General features: G+C 41.5%; 1 protein-coding gene across 3 annotated transcripts; it reads left to right on the top strand.

Annotated features, from left to right (window-relative positions):
- The first annotated feature begins 577 nt into the window (after positions 1-577).
- LOC137299118 (uncharacterized) lies at positions 578-14,812 on the top strand. Of its 3 annotated transcripts, none has more exons than XM_067831624.1 (11): positions 578-723; positions 4,620-4,694; positions 4,979-5,104; positions 9,030-9,167; positions 9,414-9,613; positions 10,294-10,436; positions 11,087-11,238; positions 12,036-12,129; positions 12,498-12,657; positions 13,018-13,129; positions 13,221-14,812. In XM_067831624.1, the coding sequence occupies exons 2-11, from the start codon at positions 4,637-4,639 to the stop codon at positions 13,451-13,453; spliced, it is 1,416 nt and encodes a 471-aa protein (XP_067687725.1). In that variant the 5' UTR covers positions 578-723; positions 4,620-4,636; the 3' UTR covers positions 13,454-14,812. The 3 variants fall into 3 exon arrangements, with proteins under 3 accessions (XP_067687725.1, XP_067687723.1, XP_067687724.1); XM_067831622.1 differs by having other exon boundaries at positions 632-686; XM_067831623.1 differs by having other exon boundaries at positions 651-732; positions 4,627-4,694.
- The last annotated feature ends 917 nt before the right edge of the window (positions 14,813-15,729 follow it).

Here is a 15,729-nt window from a genome sequence, read left to right as displayed (position 1 = left end):
CGTAACAGGCGACAAACGGGATCGGGTGGTCAGGTTGTCTGACTTGGTTGACACGTCATCGTATCCCAGATGCTCCGATCGACGCTAAATGCTAAATGTGGATGACTGGGTTGTCTGATCTAGACTTGAATATCGCTTACAGTGGTATTAAACAACAAACAAACAAAAAATTCAAAACAGTTTACGGTACGTTTGAGTAGGCAGAGTTCTAGACAGACCATGGACCTAGCCAGTCCTCCTGAGCAAAAGATTACCCAAACAGTTTGTTGGTTCATTTACTTTAATCTGATATCATAAATAGATTAATATGTAGTTAATTCTTATGTTCTTTTATCCACGTCTAGAAGTACCGATTCTTTCGAGTGATAGAAATGTCCCTCGTAACGAATAACGTCCCGCAAAAACGTGATTGGTTCCAGAGTTATTGTAAATCGATATACCCAATGAAATTAATCACAAAACCGACCCTGTTCGGTCCTGCTGTAATCGGATTTTCATTGGCTCCATCGAAGACAAAAGTTCATTAATATGTAAATGTCCTTGACAGTTACAGGTTTGTTGTGACAAACGTAAATAGGTTTGTTTTAGAAACTAAAGGGGTAGATATATAACAGCTTGTTGAGCACTCAGAGTCACTTGTAGCGCAACATCCAAAACGAACAGATCAATAGTCATCACCTGTTCAGGTAGGTCGGAGAGGTGTAAAAAGAAACCAGCTACCAGGTAAGGAAGCTTTTGCAAGCTAGAGACATTTTTTTGTTTCCACCCACATAATCTGTATCTGTTTAAAGGAACGTTCTAAATGACAGAAGATAAGTTATATTCATATTGATCACCTATTTGATGAGTGTATGACGCAGTTGGAAACTACTCAGTATGGGCATGTCCCAAATTCTGTTAGACATGTACACTGATAATGTCTTTGAGTGAGGTGCTTATAGAGTCTAAGTGTGTGCAATTGTACGATGCAGTATGATGGTCCTATCTCATGCATTGAATTATTACTGTGACGTATTGAAAGAAAGGCGAAGTTCAAATGTCACTGCTGTAATATTTTTGTGTACCGACTATCCCCATAAGTACAGTACCATTAGTATTCTGCTAACTGACGATTCAGGTGGAACTGAAGATAGCGAATGCATCACCGTTACACAAACATGGGGTACAGGATAAGTTTTCGTTCTGGTAAAATGAATATCAAGTGTTCACGGGGTATTCAACCAGTAGAAGCAGCCGTAGATTTGCCCATACAGGCTGCATGCATCTTCAACGTTGTCACACTGAGGCGTTAGCTCCTAATGCTGGCTGGTACGGTTTGAAACTAATGAGCACCTGTTCCAGCTGTTGATGTGACCTGTGTATGTAGCATTTCAATATCGTGATTGTAAGACTAACATGTCTGATTTGGTTAATATATGGTTAATTGGGTTGGGATGTCTGCCTGTGTGTTTGTCTTAGTACACACGAAGCCACCAGTGAATTTTGTGATACGATGCACAAACAATTTTAATTTTGTCAGTTTCACGGATTTAATAGTGATGTCAGGTTACAAGAACCCCAAGAGGGTCTAGCTGACAAATGATTAAAATATAAATTGAGACGAGTGTTTGATATGTTGTCATGGTAACCCACTCTGGAACCGGTTGTTCTCCGACAGGCTGGGTGTTGGGGATGCAAACCGGTTCTTCCTCTAGTGTTGTTGTTTGTGCGCACTGACGACGTGAGACCAGTATAGAGGCCGATGTCTTCATGTGCAATGAACTTCGCATAGTTATTGTGAACACTGATTATCGATTGGTTGTATCAAGGGTAACTGGCACCTGCACACAAACTTAATGAAGCAGTTAGTAAATATGCTCAAGTCTGAGGGAATGTGTGTTTCGTTGTATAACTGTCAACTATGTTTACCAGTCGTTGAGAATGCAGGGTAGAAAGCAACTCTTACCTAGACTAAATCAACGTGATCTCGACGTGACATGCTGTATTACATCCTGGGATTGGGACATATTATATAAATCCAGTGTATTCATGGCAAGGTGTACTCATATCCTGCGATGAAATAATGAACTAACCGATTTAACAAATCCTGTGAAAGAGCCATAAACAGTGCCCTAGTGCTCACCGTGCTCACCGACAAGACGGGGTGGTTGTCCCAAACATTAACAGAACCTCACATGATTCTGATGTCCTATTAACCTGAACCGCGACAGCGAGTGTTTATGAGGATGTTTTAGAAGTATCACCTTTCGTATCACTGAGGAACATTGTTAAAATATGTGTATGTTAGCGTTGTTAATACACGCCAGTGATGCTAACTGATATATCTTCCAGGTTTGCTGAGTGATGTAGTTGATAATATGACAATGCAACTCCGTGATATCTATGACAATGTTGCTCAGTTATGTCGATGACAATGGTGCACAGTGATATCAATGACAGTGTTTCACAGGAATATCTGTGACAAGCTGAGTGATATCTATGAAAATGGTAATCAGTTATATCTATGGCTTTCTTGCCCGTTATTATCTATGACGATGTTGCTGAGTGATATATATGAAAATGGTGATCAGTTATAGCTATGGCTTTGTTACCCGTTATTATCTATGACGATGTTGCTGAGTGATATCTATGAAAATGGTGATCAGTTATATCTATGGCTTTGTTGCTGCGTGATATCTATGACAATGTTGCTCTGAGATGGTGATCAGTAGTATCTGTGACAGTCTTGCTCAATGAAATATGTGAGAAAGGTGTTCAGTGATTTCCATGACAATGCAACTCCGTGATATCTAGGACTGTTGCTCAGTGGTATCTATGACAATGTTGTTCAGTGATATCTGTGACAAAGGTGATCAGTAATATCTGTGACAGTGTTGCTCAGTGATATCTATGACAATGTTGTTCAGTGATATCAATGACACTGTTGTTCAGTGATATATGTGATAATGTTACTCAGTGATACCAATGACAATGTTGTTTACTGATATCTATGACAATGTTACTCAGTGATATCAGTGACAATGTTGTTCAGTTATATCTGTGACAATGATGACCAGTAACATCTGTGACAGTGTTGCTCAGTGATATCTGTGACAATGTTGTTCAGTGATATCTATGACAATGTTGCTCAGTAATATCTGTGACAATGCTGCTCAGTAATATCTGTGACAATGTTGTTCAATGGTATCTGTGACAATGTTACTCAGTGATATCTATGACAGTGTTGCTCTGGGATATATGTGACAATGTTGCTGAGTGATATCTGTGACGGTGTTGGTCAGTGATATCTATGACAATGTTACACAGTGATATCTGTGATAATGTTGCTCAGTGATATCTGTGAAAATGTTGTTCAGTGATATCTATTACAATGATGATCAGTAACATCTATGACATTGTTGCTCAGTAATATCTGTAACAATGTTGTTCAGTGATACCTGTGACAATGTTACTCATTGATATCTATGACAGTGTTGCTCAGGGATATGTATGACAATGTTGCTGAGTGATATCTGTGACAGTGTTGCTCAGTGATGTCTATGATAATGATGATGAGTAATGTCTGTGACAGTGTTGCTCAGTGATTTCTTTGACAGTGGTGTTCAGTGATATCTATGACAATCCAACTCCGTGATATTTAGGACAATGTTGCTCAGTAATATGCATGACAATGTTACTCGGTGACATCTGTGTCAATGTTGTTCAGTGATATCTATGGCAATGTTACTCAGTGATATCTGTGACAGTGTTGCTCAGTAATATCTATAACAATGTTACTCAGTGATATCTGTGACAATGTTGTTCAGTGATATCTATCACAATGCAACACGGTGATATCTATGAGAAGGTTGCTCAAGATTACGTAAGTACTCTTACAACACTGATATAATTTCAATTGGCACAATTTCACATGACAATACTTCTTATTGACTGGACGTGAAGTTGATGCTCAGTGATTCATACGACATAGTTGTTCAATGGCACGCATGATGACAAGTATCCACCCATAGCTGACACCTGGATAGTTCCGATATTTCCGATATACCGTCAACTACCGGAAGCTGAAAACTAACTATCTGTAAATCAGGCTAATGCGTTGTTGGACACTCCCAATGTGAGTGGGAATACAAGAATAAATAACAATAAACAGCTACGAAAAAACATAACAACTACCCCAGACAGGGTTCGAATCCCGGGTGGGACTCAACTCAAAGTACTAGAATTTGTACTTACCAAGAACGTGAAATAACAAATATAACGTATTTTACATTTGATCACTTTCTAAATGGCATGGTGTAATCATAGCTTTCGGCTCGCGGAGCCGTGCCAATTAACACTTATCAGAGGGGTACACTGAGTACGCAGTCTAAACTGCCAGTTGTCCGACTTTCATTTTTGTGGAAGTCGTGGTGGTGACTAGGCGGCTGACTTTGTGTGCTGGCAATTAGGTGCCTGACTCTGAGTGTGTGGGTTCGAATCCCAGATGGGACTCAACTAAAAAAAGTGCTAGAATTTATGCTTCAAAAAGAAAGTGTACTCCCAAATATAACATATGTAACAGTTGTATGTTTTGTTGTATGGAGTCCATGGATTAACCTTTGTCTAATTACCTTTTTCAGATATCACCAGTGTACCCATGCACGTCAAAATGAGTGTACTTGTGTGCCTGATCATCGCTTTCTGCCTTGGCCCAGGTGGGTTACATTAAATGTAAACCTGGTATACCTGATGACTGGGTTAGATAAATCTCCTTCACTGAAAGCCTACATCACAGCCAGGATCCGAGATACTTCACCAGGTGTTGGGTTTTGTTGCCTCGGATGGTTGGTTTCAATCAAAGAATCACCGCAGTTATCATCCTGTGTTCATCAGCACAGAGTCTAAATGTAAAACAACGAAATGATTGAAACCGTAAATTCTTACCACTGGTAGTTTTATTGTACTTGTTTGTCTTCAATGAACATTCTGTATCTTCCAGTTTCCGCCCTTTTTGACTGTGCGCGAGAGACTGGTTCCTGTAAGAATGGGGGCACTTGCGATAAGGCTGCTGGGACCTGCTCGTGCGACACACCTTACACAGGATACGACTGTTCTGTTGTCATTGGTACGTTGTAACACTACCAAATACGTTTACAGTTTTACACGCTTTTAATGGAAAGCATGCGTCAATATCGTGTCTATCGTTATGTAGAGTTGTGTGTATCTTCAGGTAGAGGTGTGTGTATCTTCAGGTAGAGATGTGTGTATCTTCAGGTAGAGGTGTGTGTATCTTCAGATGGAGATGCGTGTACCTTCAGGTTGAGTTGTGTGTATCTTCAGGTAGAGTTGTGTGTATCTTCAGGTAGAGGTGTGTCTATCTTCAAGTAGTGTTGTGTGTATCACCAGGTAGAGGTGTGTCTATCTTCAGGTAGAGTTGTGTGTATCATCAGGTAGAGGTGTGTGTATCTTGAGGTAGAGGTGTGTGTATCTTCGGGGGGAGATGAGTATATGTTCGTGTAAAGGTGTGTGTATCTTCAGGTAGAGTTGTGTGTATCTTCAGGTAAAGGTGTGTGTATCTTCGGGGGGAGATGAGTGTATGTTCGTGCAAAGGTGTGTATCTTCAGGTAGAGTTGTGTGTATCTTCAGGTAGAGGTGTGTGTATTTTCAGGTAGAGATGTGTGTATCTTGAGGTAGGGATGAGGGTGTCTGCAGGTAGAGATGAGTGTATCTTCAAGTAAAGGTGTGTCTATCTTCAGGTGGAGATGTGCATATCTTCAGGTAGAGGTATGTGTGTATGTTCAGGTAGAGGTGTGTGTATCTTCAGGTAGAGGTGTGTATATACTCAGTTAGAGATGAGCGTATCTTCAGGTGGAGTTGTGTGTATCTTCAGGTAGAGGTGTGTGTATCTTCAAGTAGAGGTGTGTGTATCTTCAGGTAGAGATGTGTGTATCTTTAAGTAAAGGTGTGTGTATCTTCAGGTAGAGTTGTGTGTATCTTGAGGTAGAAGTGTGTGTATCTTCAGGTAGAGATGACTGTATCTTCAGGTAGAGATGAGTATATCTTCAGGTAGAGGTGTGTGTATCTTCAGGCATAGGTGTGTGTATCTTCAGGTAGAGGTGAGTGTATCTTCAGGTAGAGATGTGTGTATCTTCAGGTAGAGGTGTGTGTATCGTCAGGTAGAGATGTGTATATCTTTAGATTAAGATGAGGGTATCTTCAGGTACAGATGCGAGTATCTTCAGGTAGAGGTGAGTTTATCTTCAGGTAGAGATGTGTGTATCTTCAGGTAGAGGTGTGTGTATCTTCAGGTAGAGGTGAGTGTATCTTCAGGTAGAGATGAGTATGTCTTCAGGTAGAGATGTGTGTATCTTTCCGTAAAGGTGTGTGTATCTTCAGGTAGAGATGAGTGTATCTTCACGTAAAGGTGAGTGTATCTTGAGGTAGAGGTGTGTTTATCTTCAGGAATAGGTGTGTGTATCTTCAGGTAGAGGTGAGTGTATCTTCAGGTAGAGATGTGTGTATCTTCAAGTACAGGTGTGTGTATCGTAAGGTAGAGATGTGTATATCTTTAGATTAAGATGAGGGTATCTTCAGGTACAGATGCGAGTATCTTCAGGTAGAGGAGAGTTTATCTTCAGGTAGAGATGTGTGTATCATCAGGTAGAGGTGTGTGTATCTTCAGGTAGAGGTGTGTATATCTTCAGATTAAGATGAAGGTATCTTCATGTAGACTCGGGGGTATCTGCAGGTAGAGATGAGAGTATCTTCAGATGGAAGTGTGTGGAGGGTGGAGGTGAGTATAAGTTCGTGTAAAGGTATGTGTATCTTCAGGTAGAGATGTGTGTATCTTCAGGTAGAGGTGTGTGTATCTTTAAGTAAAAGTGTATGTATCTTCAGGTACAGGTGTGTATCTTGAGGTAGAGTTGTGTGTATCTTGAGGTAGAGGTGTGTGTATCTTCAGATTAAGATGAGGGTATCTTCAGGTAGAGATGAGTGTATCTTCACGTAAAGATGAGTGTATCTTCAGGTAGAGGTGTGTGTATCTTCAGGTACAGATGAGGGTATCTGCAGGTAGAGGTGAGTGTATCTTCTGGTAGAGATGAGTGTATCTTCAGGTAGACATGGGGGTATCTGCAGGTAGAGATGAGGGTATCTTGAGGGTATCAGATGGAAATGTGTGGAGGGTGGAGGTGAGTATATGTTAGTGTAAAGGTATGTGTATCTTCAGGTAGAGACGTGTGTATCTTCAGGTAGAGATGTGTGTATCTTCAGGCCGAGATATGTGTATCTTCAGGTAGAGATGTGTGTATTTTCAGGTAGAGGTGTGTGTATCTTTAAGTAAAGGTGTGTGTATCTTCAGGTAGAGGTGTGTATCTTCAGTTAGAGGTGAGTGTATCTTCAGGTAGAGATGAGTATGTCTTCAGGTAGAGATGTGTGTATCTTTAAGTAAAGGTGTGTGTATCTTCAGGTAGAGATGAGTGTATCTTCACGTAAAGGTGAGTGTATCTTGAGGTAGAGGTGTGTTTATCTTCAGGAATAGGTGTTTGTATCTTCAGGTAGAGGTGAGTGTGTCTTCAGGTAGAGATGTGTGTATCTTCAAGTAGAGGTGTGTGTATCGTAAGGTAGAGATGTGTATATCTTTAGATTAAGATGAGGGTATCTTCAGGTACAGATGCGAGTATCTTCAGGTAGAGGTGAGTTTATCTTCAGCTAGAGATGTGTGTATCTTCAGGTAGAGGTGTGTGTATCTTGAGGTAGAGGTGAGTGTATCTTCAGGTAGAGATGTGTGTATCTTCAGGTAGAGGTGTGTATATCTTCAGATTAAGATGAGGGTATCTTCAGGTACAGATGAGAGTATCTTCAGGTAGAGATGAGTGTATCTTCAGGTAGACTCGGGGGTATCTGCAGGTAGAGATGAGAGTATCTTCAGATGGAAGTGTGTGGAGGGTGGAGGTGAGTATAAGTTCGTGTAAAGGTATGTGTATCTTCAGGTAGAGATGTGTGTATCTTCAGTTAGAGGTGTGTGTATCTTTAAGTAAAAGTGTATGTATCTTCAGGTGGGATGAGTGTATCTTCAGGTAGAGGTGTGTATCTTCAGGTAGAGTTGTGTGTATCTTGAGGTAGAGGTGTGTGTATCTTCAGATTAAGATGAGGGTATCTTCAGGTAGATATGAGTGTATCTTCACGTAAAGATGAGTGTATCTTCAGGTAGAGGTGTGTGTATCTTCAGGTACAGATGAGGGTATCTGCAGGTAGAGGTGAGTGTATCTTCTGGTAGAGATGAGTGTATCTTCAGGTAGACATGGGGGTATCTGCAGGTAGAGATGAGGGTATCTTCAGACGGAAATGAGTGGAGGGTGGAGGTGAGTATATGTTCGTGTAAAGGTATGTGTATCTTCAGGTAGATATGTGTGTATCTTCAGGTAGAGATATGTGTATCTTCATGCAGAGATATGTGTATCTTCAGGTAGAGATGTGTGTATTTTCAGGTAGAGGTGTGTGTATCTTTAAGTAAAGGTGAGTGTATCTTCAGGTAGAGTTGTGTGTATCTTCAGGTAGATTTGTGTGTATCTTCAGGTAGATTTGTGTATATCTTCATATTAAAATGAGGGCTTCTTCAGGTAGAGATGAGTGTATCTTCAGGTAGGATGAGTGTATCTTCAGGTAGAGGTGTGTGTATCTTCATGTAGAAGTGTGTGTATCTGCAGGTAGAGATGAGTGTATGTTCAGGTAGACTCGGGGGTATCTGCAAGTGGAGATGAGGGTATATTCAGATGGAAATGTGTGGAGGGTGGAGGTGAGTATATGTTCGTGTAAAGGTGTGTGTATCTTTAGGTAGAGATGTGTTTATCTTCAGGTAGGATGAGTGTATCTTCAGGTAGAGGTGTGTATCTTCAGGTAGAGTTGTGTGTATCTTGAGGTAGATGAAATGGTGTTTGAAATATAGAATGCATCACAGGATATGTCATGAGTATACATCGGATAACGATGTTTCCTCTCAGGTATATACTTTTGAAAAATGAGCTCTCAGGTATGGAAGTATGTTTCAGATGATCAAAGCCACGCTGACTGCACGACAACCAACCCTTGCCAGAATGGAGGGACATGTCACAAAGCCTCCAATGCAACTAATGCCTCATGTCTCTGTACCCTCGATTACGGAGGGGCAACATGTACCGACAAACGATGTAAGTACTGAACTGTGTCTGCAAGTTACATAAGCACACCACTACCAGGATTGTGTTTACATGTCACATAAGCACACCACTACCAGGACTGTGTTTACATGTCACATAAGCACATCACTATCAGGACTGTGTTTACAAGATATGTAAATTATTTAGGCGTAAGGGTCTGAACTACAGAACATCTACGGGAACTTGAACGTATCCTTATATACCCATTTCGATGCCTGATGTTTTTCTTTACGACAGACACCGTGACCTGTGACACCGCTGCCAACCCCAACACAATGCAGATGAGGGTAATACCGCATGTGTCATCGTTTATTGGGAAGGTCTATCTCAAGAACAAGGAGGGGACATGCGACTTTAACGAAACGGGAACCGGAACAGGAATTTACGAGACCGCCGCGTTAGCAGTTAACGACGCAGACTGCGGCGCAACAACATCGGTAATGACGTCTCACTCATCTGTGCCATTGTTTCAGTAGAATGAATGAGTTTGGCTTAATGGGTATTAGATATAACACGGTGATGTTGGAGAAAAGGTGGCACTATGGTGCTGATAACACCAGATGCTTATTTACGGTAACCAGGAATAGAACCAACAACAATAGATTTCTTGCGTACTACCTCCGTACTACCTAGAACTGTGGTGCCTCAGACTTCTGGGCCAACCCTAACCCTTTCTTCATAAATTAACGCCGCAGGATGTTTCAATGGTGACACCACGGATTACCAACTCTTGAGATGTAACTAATAGGTACCATGATATCACAGCACCATGTCACAGAACACTGGTCAGTGTGTAGGATTGGGCGTTTGGAAGTACTCGTGTCAAATGAAGTCCATTTCATTCCATGATGCTCTCCTCACACATACTTAATTCAAATCCACGCGCACGACGATAGCCCACGACTAGCAACTAAACTATATATTTCACAGCCTGAAATGTTAGATTATCTAATGAAATATGAAAATAATCAGCTGTCTAATTTGTTCCTATGTAATCTTGTCATGACAAATATTATGGAATTTCTTTCATGAATTTTCTTGAGTATATTTGTTGATATTTGCTAATCGTGGTTGTCAAAGCTGGATATCATTCTTGAACTGAAGCTTTTCCTTGAAGGGGACAAATAATGTCCAAGAAGCCGTCATCCAGTTCTCGACGGACACTCTGACAACCCGTGATGAGCTGATCACTTTCACCTGTGGCACCAGTGATGTGGTAGCACAGACCTCAGGAGCTGTCACCATCCAGAATGTTGAAAGGTTTCTATATCTGCCTGATCATATATATTATAAGTTGTCCACTGTTCCCTCGGCGATAGTGTGTTGAGGTACCCTCGATTTTTATTTATGTACCCTAAGCCATAAACAAACATGGAGGGTACATCAACCCATGGTCCCCGAAAGAACAGTGAGAAGGTAACAACCACGAAGTACCGAATGAGTTGCTATTGGCAGCGTGGTGTATAGCAATGCAACTCACTCCCACACCGGATACACTGAAAATAATAGATGAGCGCTCAGCTAATTAGACAGCGACATTTTTATGTGAGGTAAGATGAAATCATATTATACTGTGCAGTGCATTTGTTTTAGGGAGCGGTCTAATGAAGCATCATCTACAAGGGTATTGACTTATTTCACTGTACACTTGTATCTACCTGGGCTCGACTTATACAAAGGTATTCTCTGTAAATATTTAATATGTTTTGCTGCAGGAGGTGCTCGAATTAACGGGTGGTCACGGTAAAACTGTACATTTTGCTGCAGGGGCCGATCGCATGAACAGAGGTGGGTGGGCGGGATGGGGTGGGTGTACATGCACACTGGACATGGTTTGGTAGTGATGGTGATGATAATGATGATGATGTGATGGTGATGATGATGGTGATGATGATGACCTCTCTTGACAGCAACCTAGGTGTGAAGTCTGTCAGTAACGTTCCCCTGGACGCTCACGTTGATCTGATGTTGATGTCTGGTGGGAACTCCGCCAGCGGAGCGACTCTTGATCTTGGTGCAGACATCGTGCTAACGGCCTACCTGACAACTGCAGGCATGGACCGTAAGTGTGCAACCTTCTCCCTGCAGCTTGGCTGTGTCAACCCTTGGAACAGTCCTGCATGGTCTCTGGTCGCAAGTCTAACGGCAAGCCGAAACACTGAAGCTACGAAAGACCAAGGATTAACTCCAAAACATTAATGTGTTACACAAACAAGAACTATTGATGGTTTGACATTGTCCTGTTTTGGACTAGCGTTTTGTTTAACAGGTAGTGGGGTAATTTCGGGCAAATTTGTGATGGGTAAGTGGTCACTGCCTAGGTGTCCATTATGTTTTGTTTGGAATATTTGCGATTCAGAAATGTTCACTTTTGAAGGCACTCGACTATAACTTGCATTAATGTTTAATGTTATTGAATGTTATTGAATTGCTTCTGTGAATATATATATTATACGTGCACTAGTTTCTGTCTGTGTTGTGTTAGTATTTCTGGTGGGTATTGGTAGTGTTTTCGGTGGGAGAGGTGTTAGTGTTTCCTGTGGGTATGGTGTTACAATTTACTACGGGTATGGTGCTAGTATTTCCGCCGGTGAAAATGGTGTTTGTATAGCTTCAGCATTTCGGGCGAGTCTAGCTGTAATACTCCGGGTGGATATGGCGGTAGTCGTATGGGTGCATAGGATGGCACATGTCCTGTTGTAAGCCTGAATTAATCGACCGATGACTTGCTGCCGTGCTTGAGGTTCTGTGTGTATTTGCTTGCTATTTCCTGACTTGAGTTAGCGGTTCGTGTTCATTCAGACTTCTAGTGAAAGGATGTGAGTAGAATGTATGCAATTTCTGGGTGGTTGCTTTCAGAGTTCGCGGCTATACGACTGAAGAGGTGCTACGCTGCCAATGCCGCGGCTTCCTCCGCCCCAAGTTACAAGTCGAAAGACTTCATTACGGACAGGTTTGTAAGCTGAAATATGTTCTCAAGCATTTCATGTTCCAAATATCCAAATGCATCCCTTTGCTACAAGGCAAATTTATCCAAAACGTTCCGTCCACACACCTACTCACAACATCAAACAGTGATGCAGCATACACAAACACACACACCCCACTTTAACACACATACTAACACACTCACATAGACTCAGACACATTCACACAGACCCATGCAAACTCACACATACTCACACACTTCAATACAAAGAGTAACAAGACCTACTCATATATGCCCATATATACAAGCACATACCTGCACGCACACACGCACACATATACACACACATATACAGGTGTATGGAATCTTGTATGTGCCCTATTTGTTTCCAGCTGCCCATCCCCAGACTTGAAGAGCGTCATGCTGACAGCTGTCACAGGTAACGCCACTATGAAAACGTTCACGTTCGACGCCTTCAAGTTTTCTGGCTCAAATGACATATTTGTGACCTGTGACATCAAGCCGTGTACAGTGGCTGGAGACTGTGACCCGGTGAGTCCAAGAGTGTGACAGCGCTAGCTGTACGTCACCTGCTTCTGTTACATCTTCTTGTTTGTGTTTTCTGTTTTGTTGTAAACTATATATTGTTTTCGTTGTTGATGACCTGTTTCGATGTGAAAATCAAACTCACTGACAGAATCTTGGAGTACGGGTGTTGGTCTTGTTTCTGATGTGGAATTACGCAGAGCAGGTTATCTCACCTTATCGAAACTGCTTCTTAGTGTTGTACAAGAACGTGTCTGTGATATAGACAGAATCGTACTATCTACTCTGCTTTCCACGTCCTTTATGCTTATGGAAAACGGTTGGCTTCTTGTATGTGACTGTGTGTCCTGCTGTTATATTTGTCAGGTAACCTGCGGATCAGCGAGAAAGAAGAGAGAAGCTGGAAGCAGCCAGGAGAAGGTCCTACAGAGATCCTTTAACATCAACGACCCCCTCGCTCTCGCTACCGCTGCTGCAAGTACGTATACTAGACATAGAAATATCTAAACATGTACATGTCCATACATGAGCGTTTGAAAAATATTTCTGTTATGTCTTGTTTGTTCCAGCGCTGAATCAGTTCAAGGAGGACAAAGCGTGCTACCTGACCTGGGAGATGACCGCCACAGTTGTGGCTTTGTCGGTGGCTCTCCTCCTGCTGCTTATCCTCTGCATCGTCCTGGTCGTCAAGACCATCCTCAACCGCAGGACAGACACCACAGTCTGCCGCGACGATATTAGCGACACAGCCTCCACCGCCCACCTCCCGCACCTCCCCAATCTTGTCAGCAACAAGTGTTAAAGAAGCAAGAAAACAATATAATAAACATGCCTTCATTATCATAATAATCATATTTAACTTTAGAACCATGAGACAGGGTCAAAGTGTATATTATAAAGCAAAACCCCAAGGTCTCTTAATATAAGGGTAACGCTAATAAAATAAGAATAAAAAACAGCGGCATCGGTTTAGAAGCATTTACTGCCAACAACAAACGACGGAGGTCACTGACACACATTTTACAAATATGGACACGTCATAGTACAACACGGGTGACATCACTATTGAGAGTGACGACATTCGACCTTGACCTTTGCCCATACTACCAGCCGCCATTGTTTTCTGTGATCAACAACGTTAGACTTCAAGTCGATATTTTCATAGCTGTATGTTGTCATTTATGGTACAATTGTTATGGTTAGCACAGGCAGGAAAGTGCATAATAGCACAGGCACATGTGACGAATGTGAGCCAGATATATGGTCAATAATGAACCCAAGTTGAAACGAGCCGTAGGTGATTGAACTTCAACAGCTGAGCTACTTATGACGTCACCTAACAACGGGCCTGATAATGGCCCGCCGTCAAGCATTTTGCGGGCATTATCAAGTTACAGTGGCCCGCTCATTTCTGATAACGTGCGGTCGTTTTATTGATAATTTTAACCATTTTAGCTATAAAACAAAGTAAACGTCAAATGACAACACAGTGAAAGGGCTACTATCCCGTTTCACCCTTTTTCATAGAACAGAGTCAACAATTCAATGTTCCACTTCGAATGTGTTGTTCTGGAATTTTGTTTCGTCACAAACAAAAATCGCGTGAAAAGAACGCCATAGAAAATAAGCACCTTTCTGGTCATATTTGGTAAAGTAAACTGATAGCTTCATGTCGTGAGACTGAGCCTTGGGACAGTCACCAGCAAGGGCTATTGGGAAGATGAATGTTTCTGTACCCTTGTAATGTATAATATATCCATATTTTCCCTATTTAAGGCATCGTCAGGGTTTTCATATATTCCCTGTAATCAATGCACTGTGATATGTGTTGTGTTGCTGGTTGTTGGCGTCGGTTTCTCTGTCTGTGTAACGACGAAAATGTATATTTTCAGATACTCCTATGTTTACGAGTTGGGGTACGTCAAGGTTGTCTCTTGTCAGTATTTGTTAGGTATGCGTTTTGATTGCATAGATTCTAGTGTCTTCAGAGACCATCGACGACTCTGTACGTTATAAAATACTGATTTGATATATGCACCAAAAAGTAGTTTACCTTGCTAATAACGTGAACGGTCACAAACTACGTTGTAGTTTTGAAACTGAAATTAATAAATCATATCTGCAACTGATTCTTGAGTTAATAAAATTCCAAAATCCCAAATAGGTGTCTTTACTTATATGTTCCCTACTGATACAGAAGTTTTTGTGGGACCGTTCGGTTCAGTCTTTTGTGTAAACCTTGGGTAAGATCGGAGTTAGCATCCGGAGTAGGATTCAGCAGATTCCATGGTACTAACTCACGTACCACTCGACCCAGTTAGTCGCCTCCTATGGTAAAGATAGGTTGCTGGACACCAGGTGTTACCCGGATGTTCACGGGTCTCTGGTACCGCACTGCCTGACCTAGTTACACGTTGTGACAATTCATTCTACACTGATCAGTGACCGTATATTTGAGTTTATTTCTTAAAACTGACTACATGGGCGTGACGTTACAGATCAACATGGCATGCATCGTCTTCATGGGATATCATAGTAACTGACAGGATGTTTCCCTTACGCGGTGAAATGTTTGACGCAAAACATGAAACTATTGCAGCAATAAGAATTGATCTATCGCCAGGCGAACAGACGGATGAACTACTGCACGTCAGCCTAGTCCTTGAAATCAGGAAGCGTGCAGTGTTTGAAGTATCTGCAGACATGGATTATTTCCCTTATTTCAGTTACCTGTACCTTCCTGGCTTCTAGGTATCTATTTACTGCCCGATAATCTTCAGTGTAGTTCGGTACCATCATACAACAAGCACTGGCGACGCAGTGAGATAGATATTATATGGAATATTTACGAATGAGTGTGTCCGTTCTAAATTATATATTCACAACGTTTGTTCATTAACCAATAGTTGTAAGAAATAATGATCTTTGACGTACTTGGTATTGTTTTTCCTGAGCCCGGATTAATAAATAGAAATATTGTTAAGTTATCGGTTATTTACAAACGTAGGTTTGAGGAAGGATTCGATAGGTTTGTTTCAGTGTGTATTTTCCACACATACCGTTCACACACATCACAAT

This window comes from Haliotis asinina, chromosome 10, assembly GCF_037392515.1.
Source record: "Haliotis asinina isolate JCU_RB_2024 chromosome 10, JCU_Hal_asi_v2, whole genome shotgun sequence".
Classification (NCBI taxonomy): domain Eukaryota; kingdom Metazoa; phylum Mollusca; class Gastropoda; order Lepetellida; family Haliotidae; genus Haliotis; species Haliotis asinina.
The sequence above is the reverse complement of the archived record's forward strand: the minus strand, read 5'-3'. Positions and strand labels throughout refer to the sequence as shown.

Bases quoted from the DNA above. Each gene is read 5' to 3' on its own strand.
- LOC137299118 (XM_067831624.1), top strand. From the start codon at position 4,637: ATGCACGTCAAAATGAGTGTACTTGTGTGCCTGATCATCGCTTTCTGC. The intron at 5,105-9,029 runs GTACGTTGTAAC...AGTATGTTTCAG, and splicing joins CGACTGTTCTGTTGTCATTG to ATGATCAAAGCCACGCTGAC. The intron at 9,614-10,293 runs GTAATGACGTCT...TTTTCCTTGAAG, and splicing joins ACTGCGGCGCAACAACATCG to GGGACAAATAATGTCCAAGA.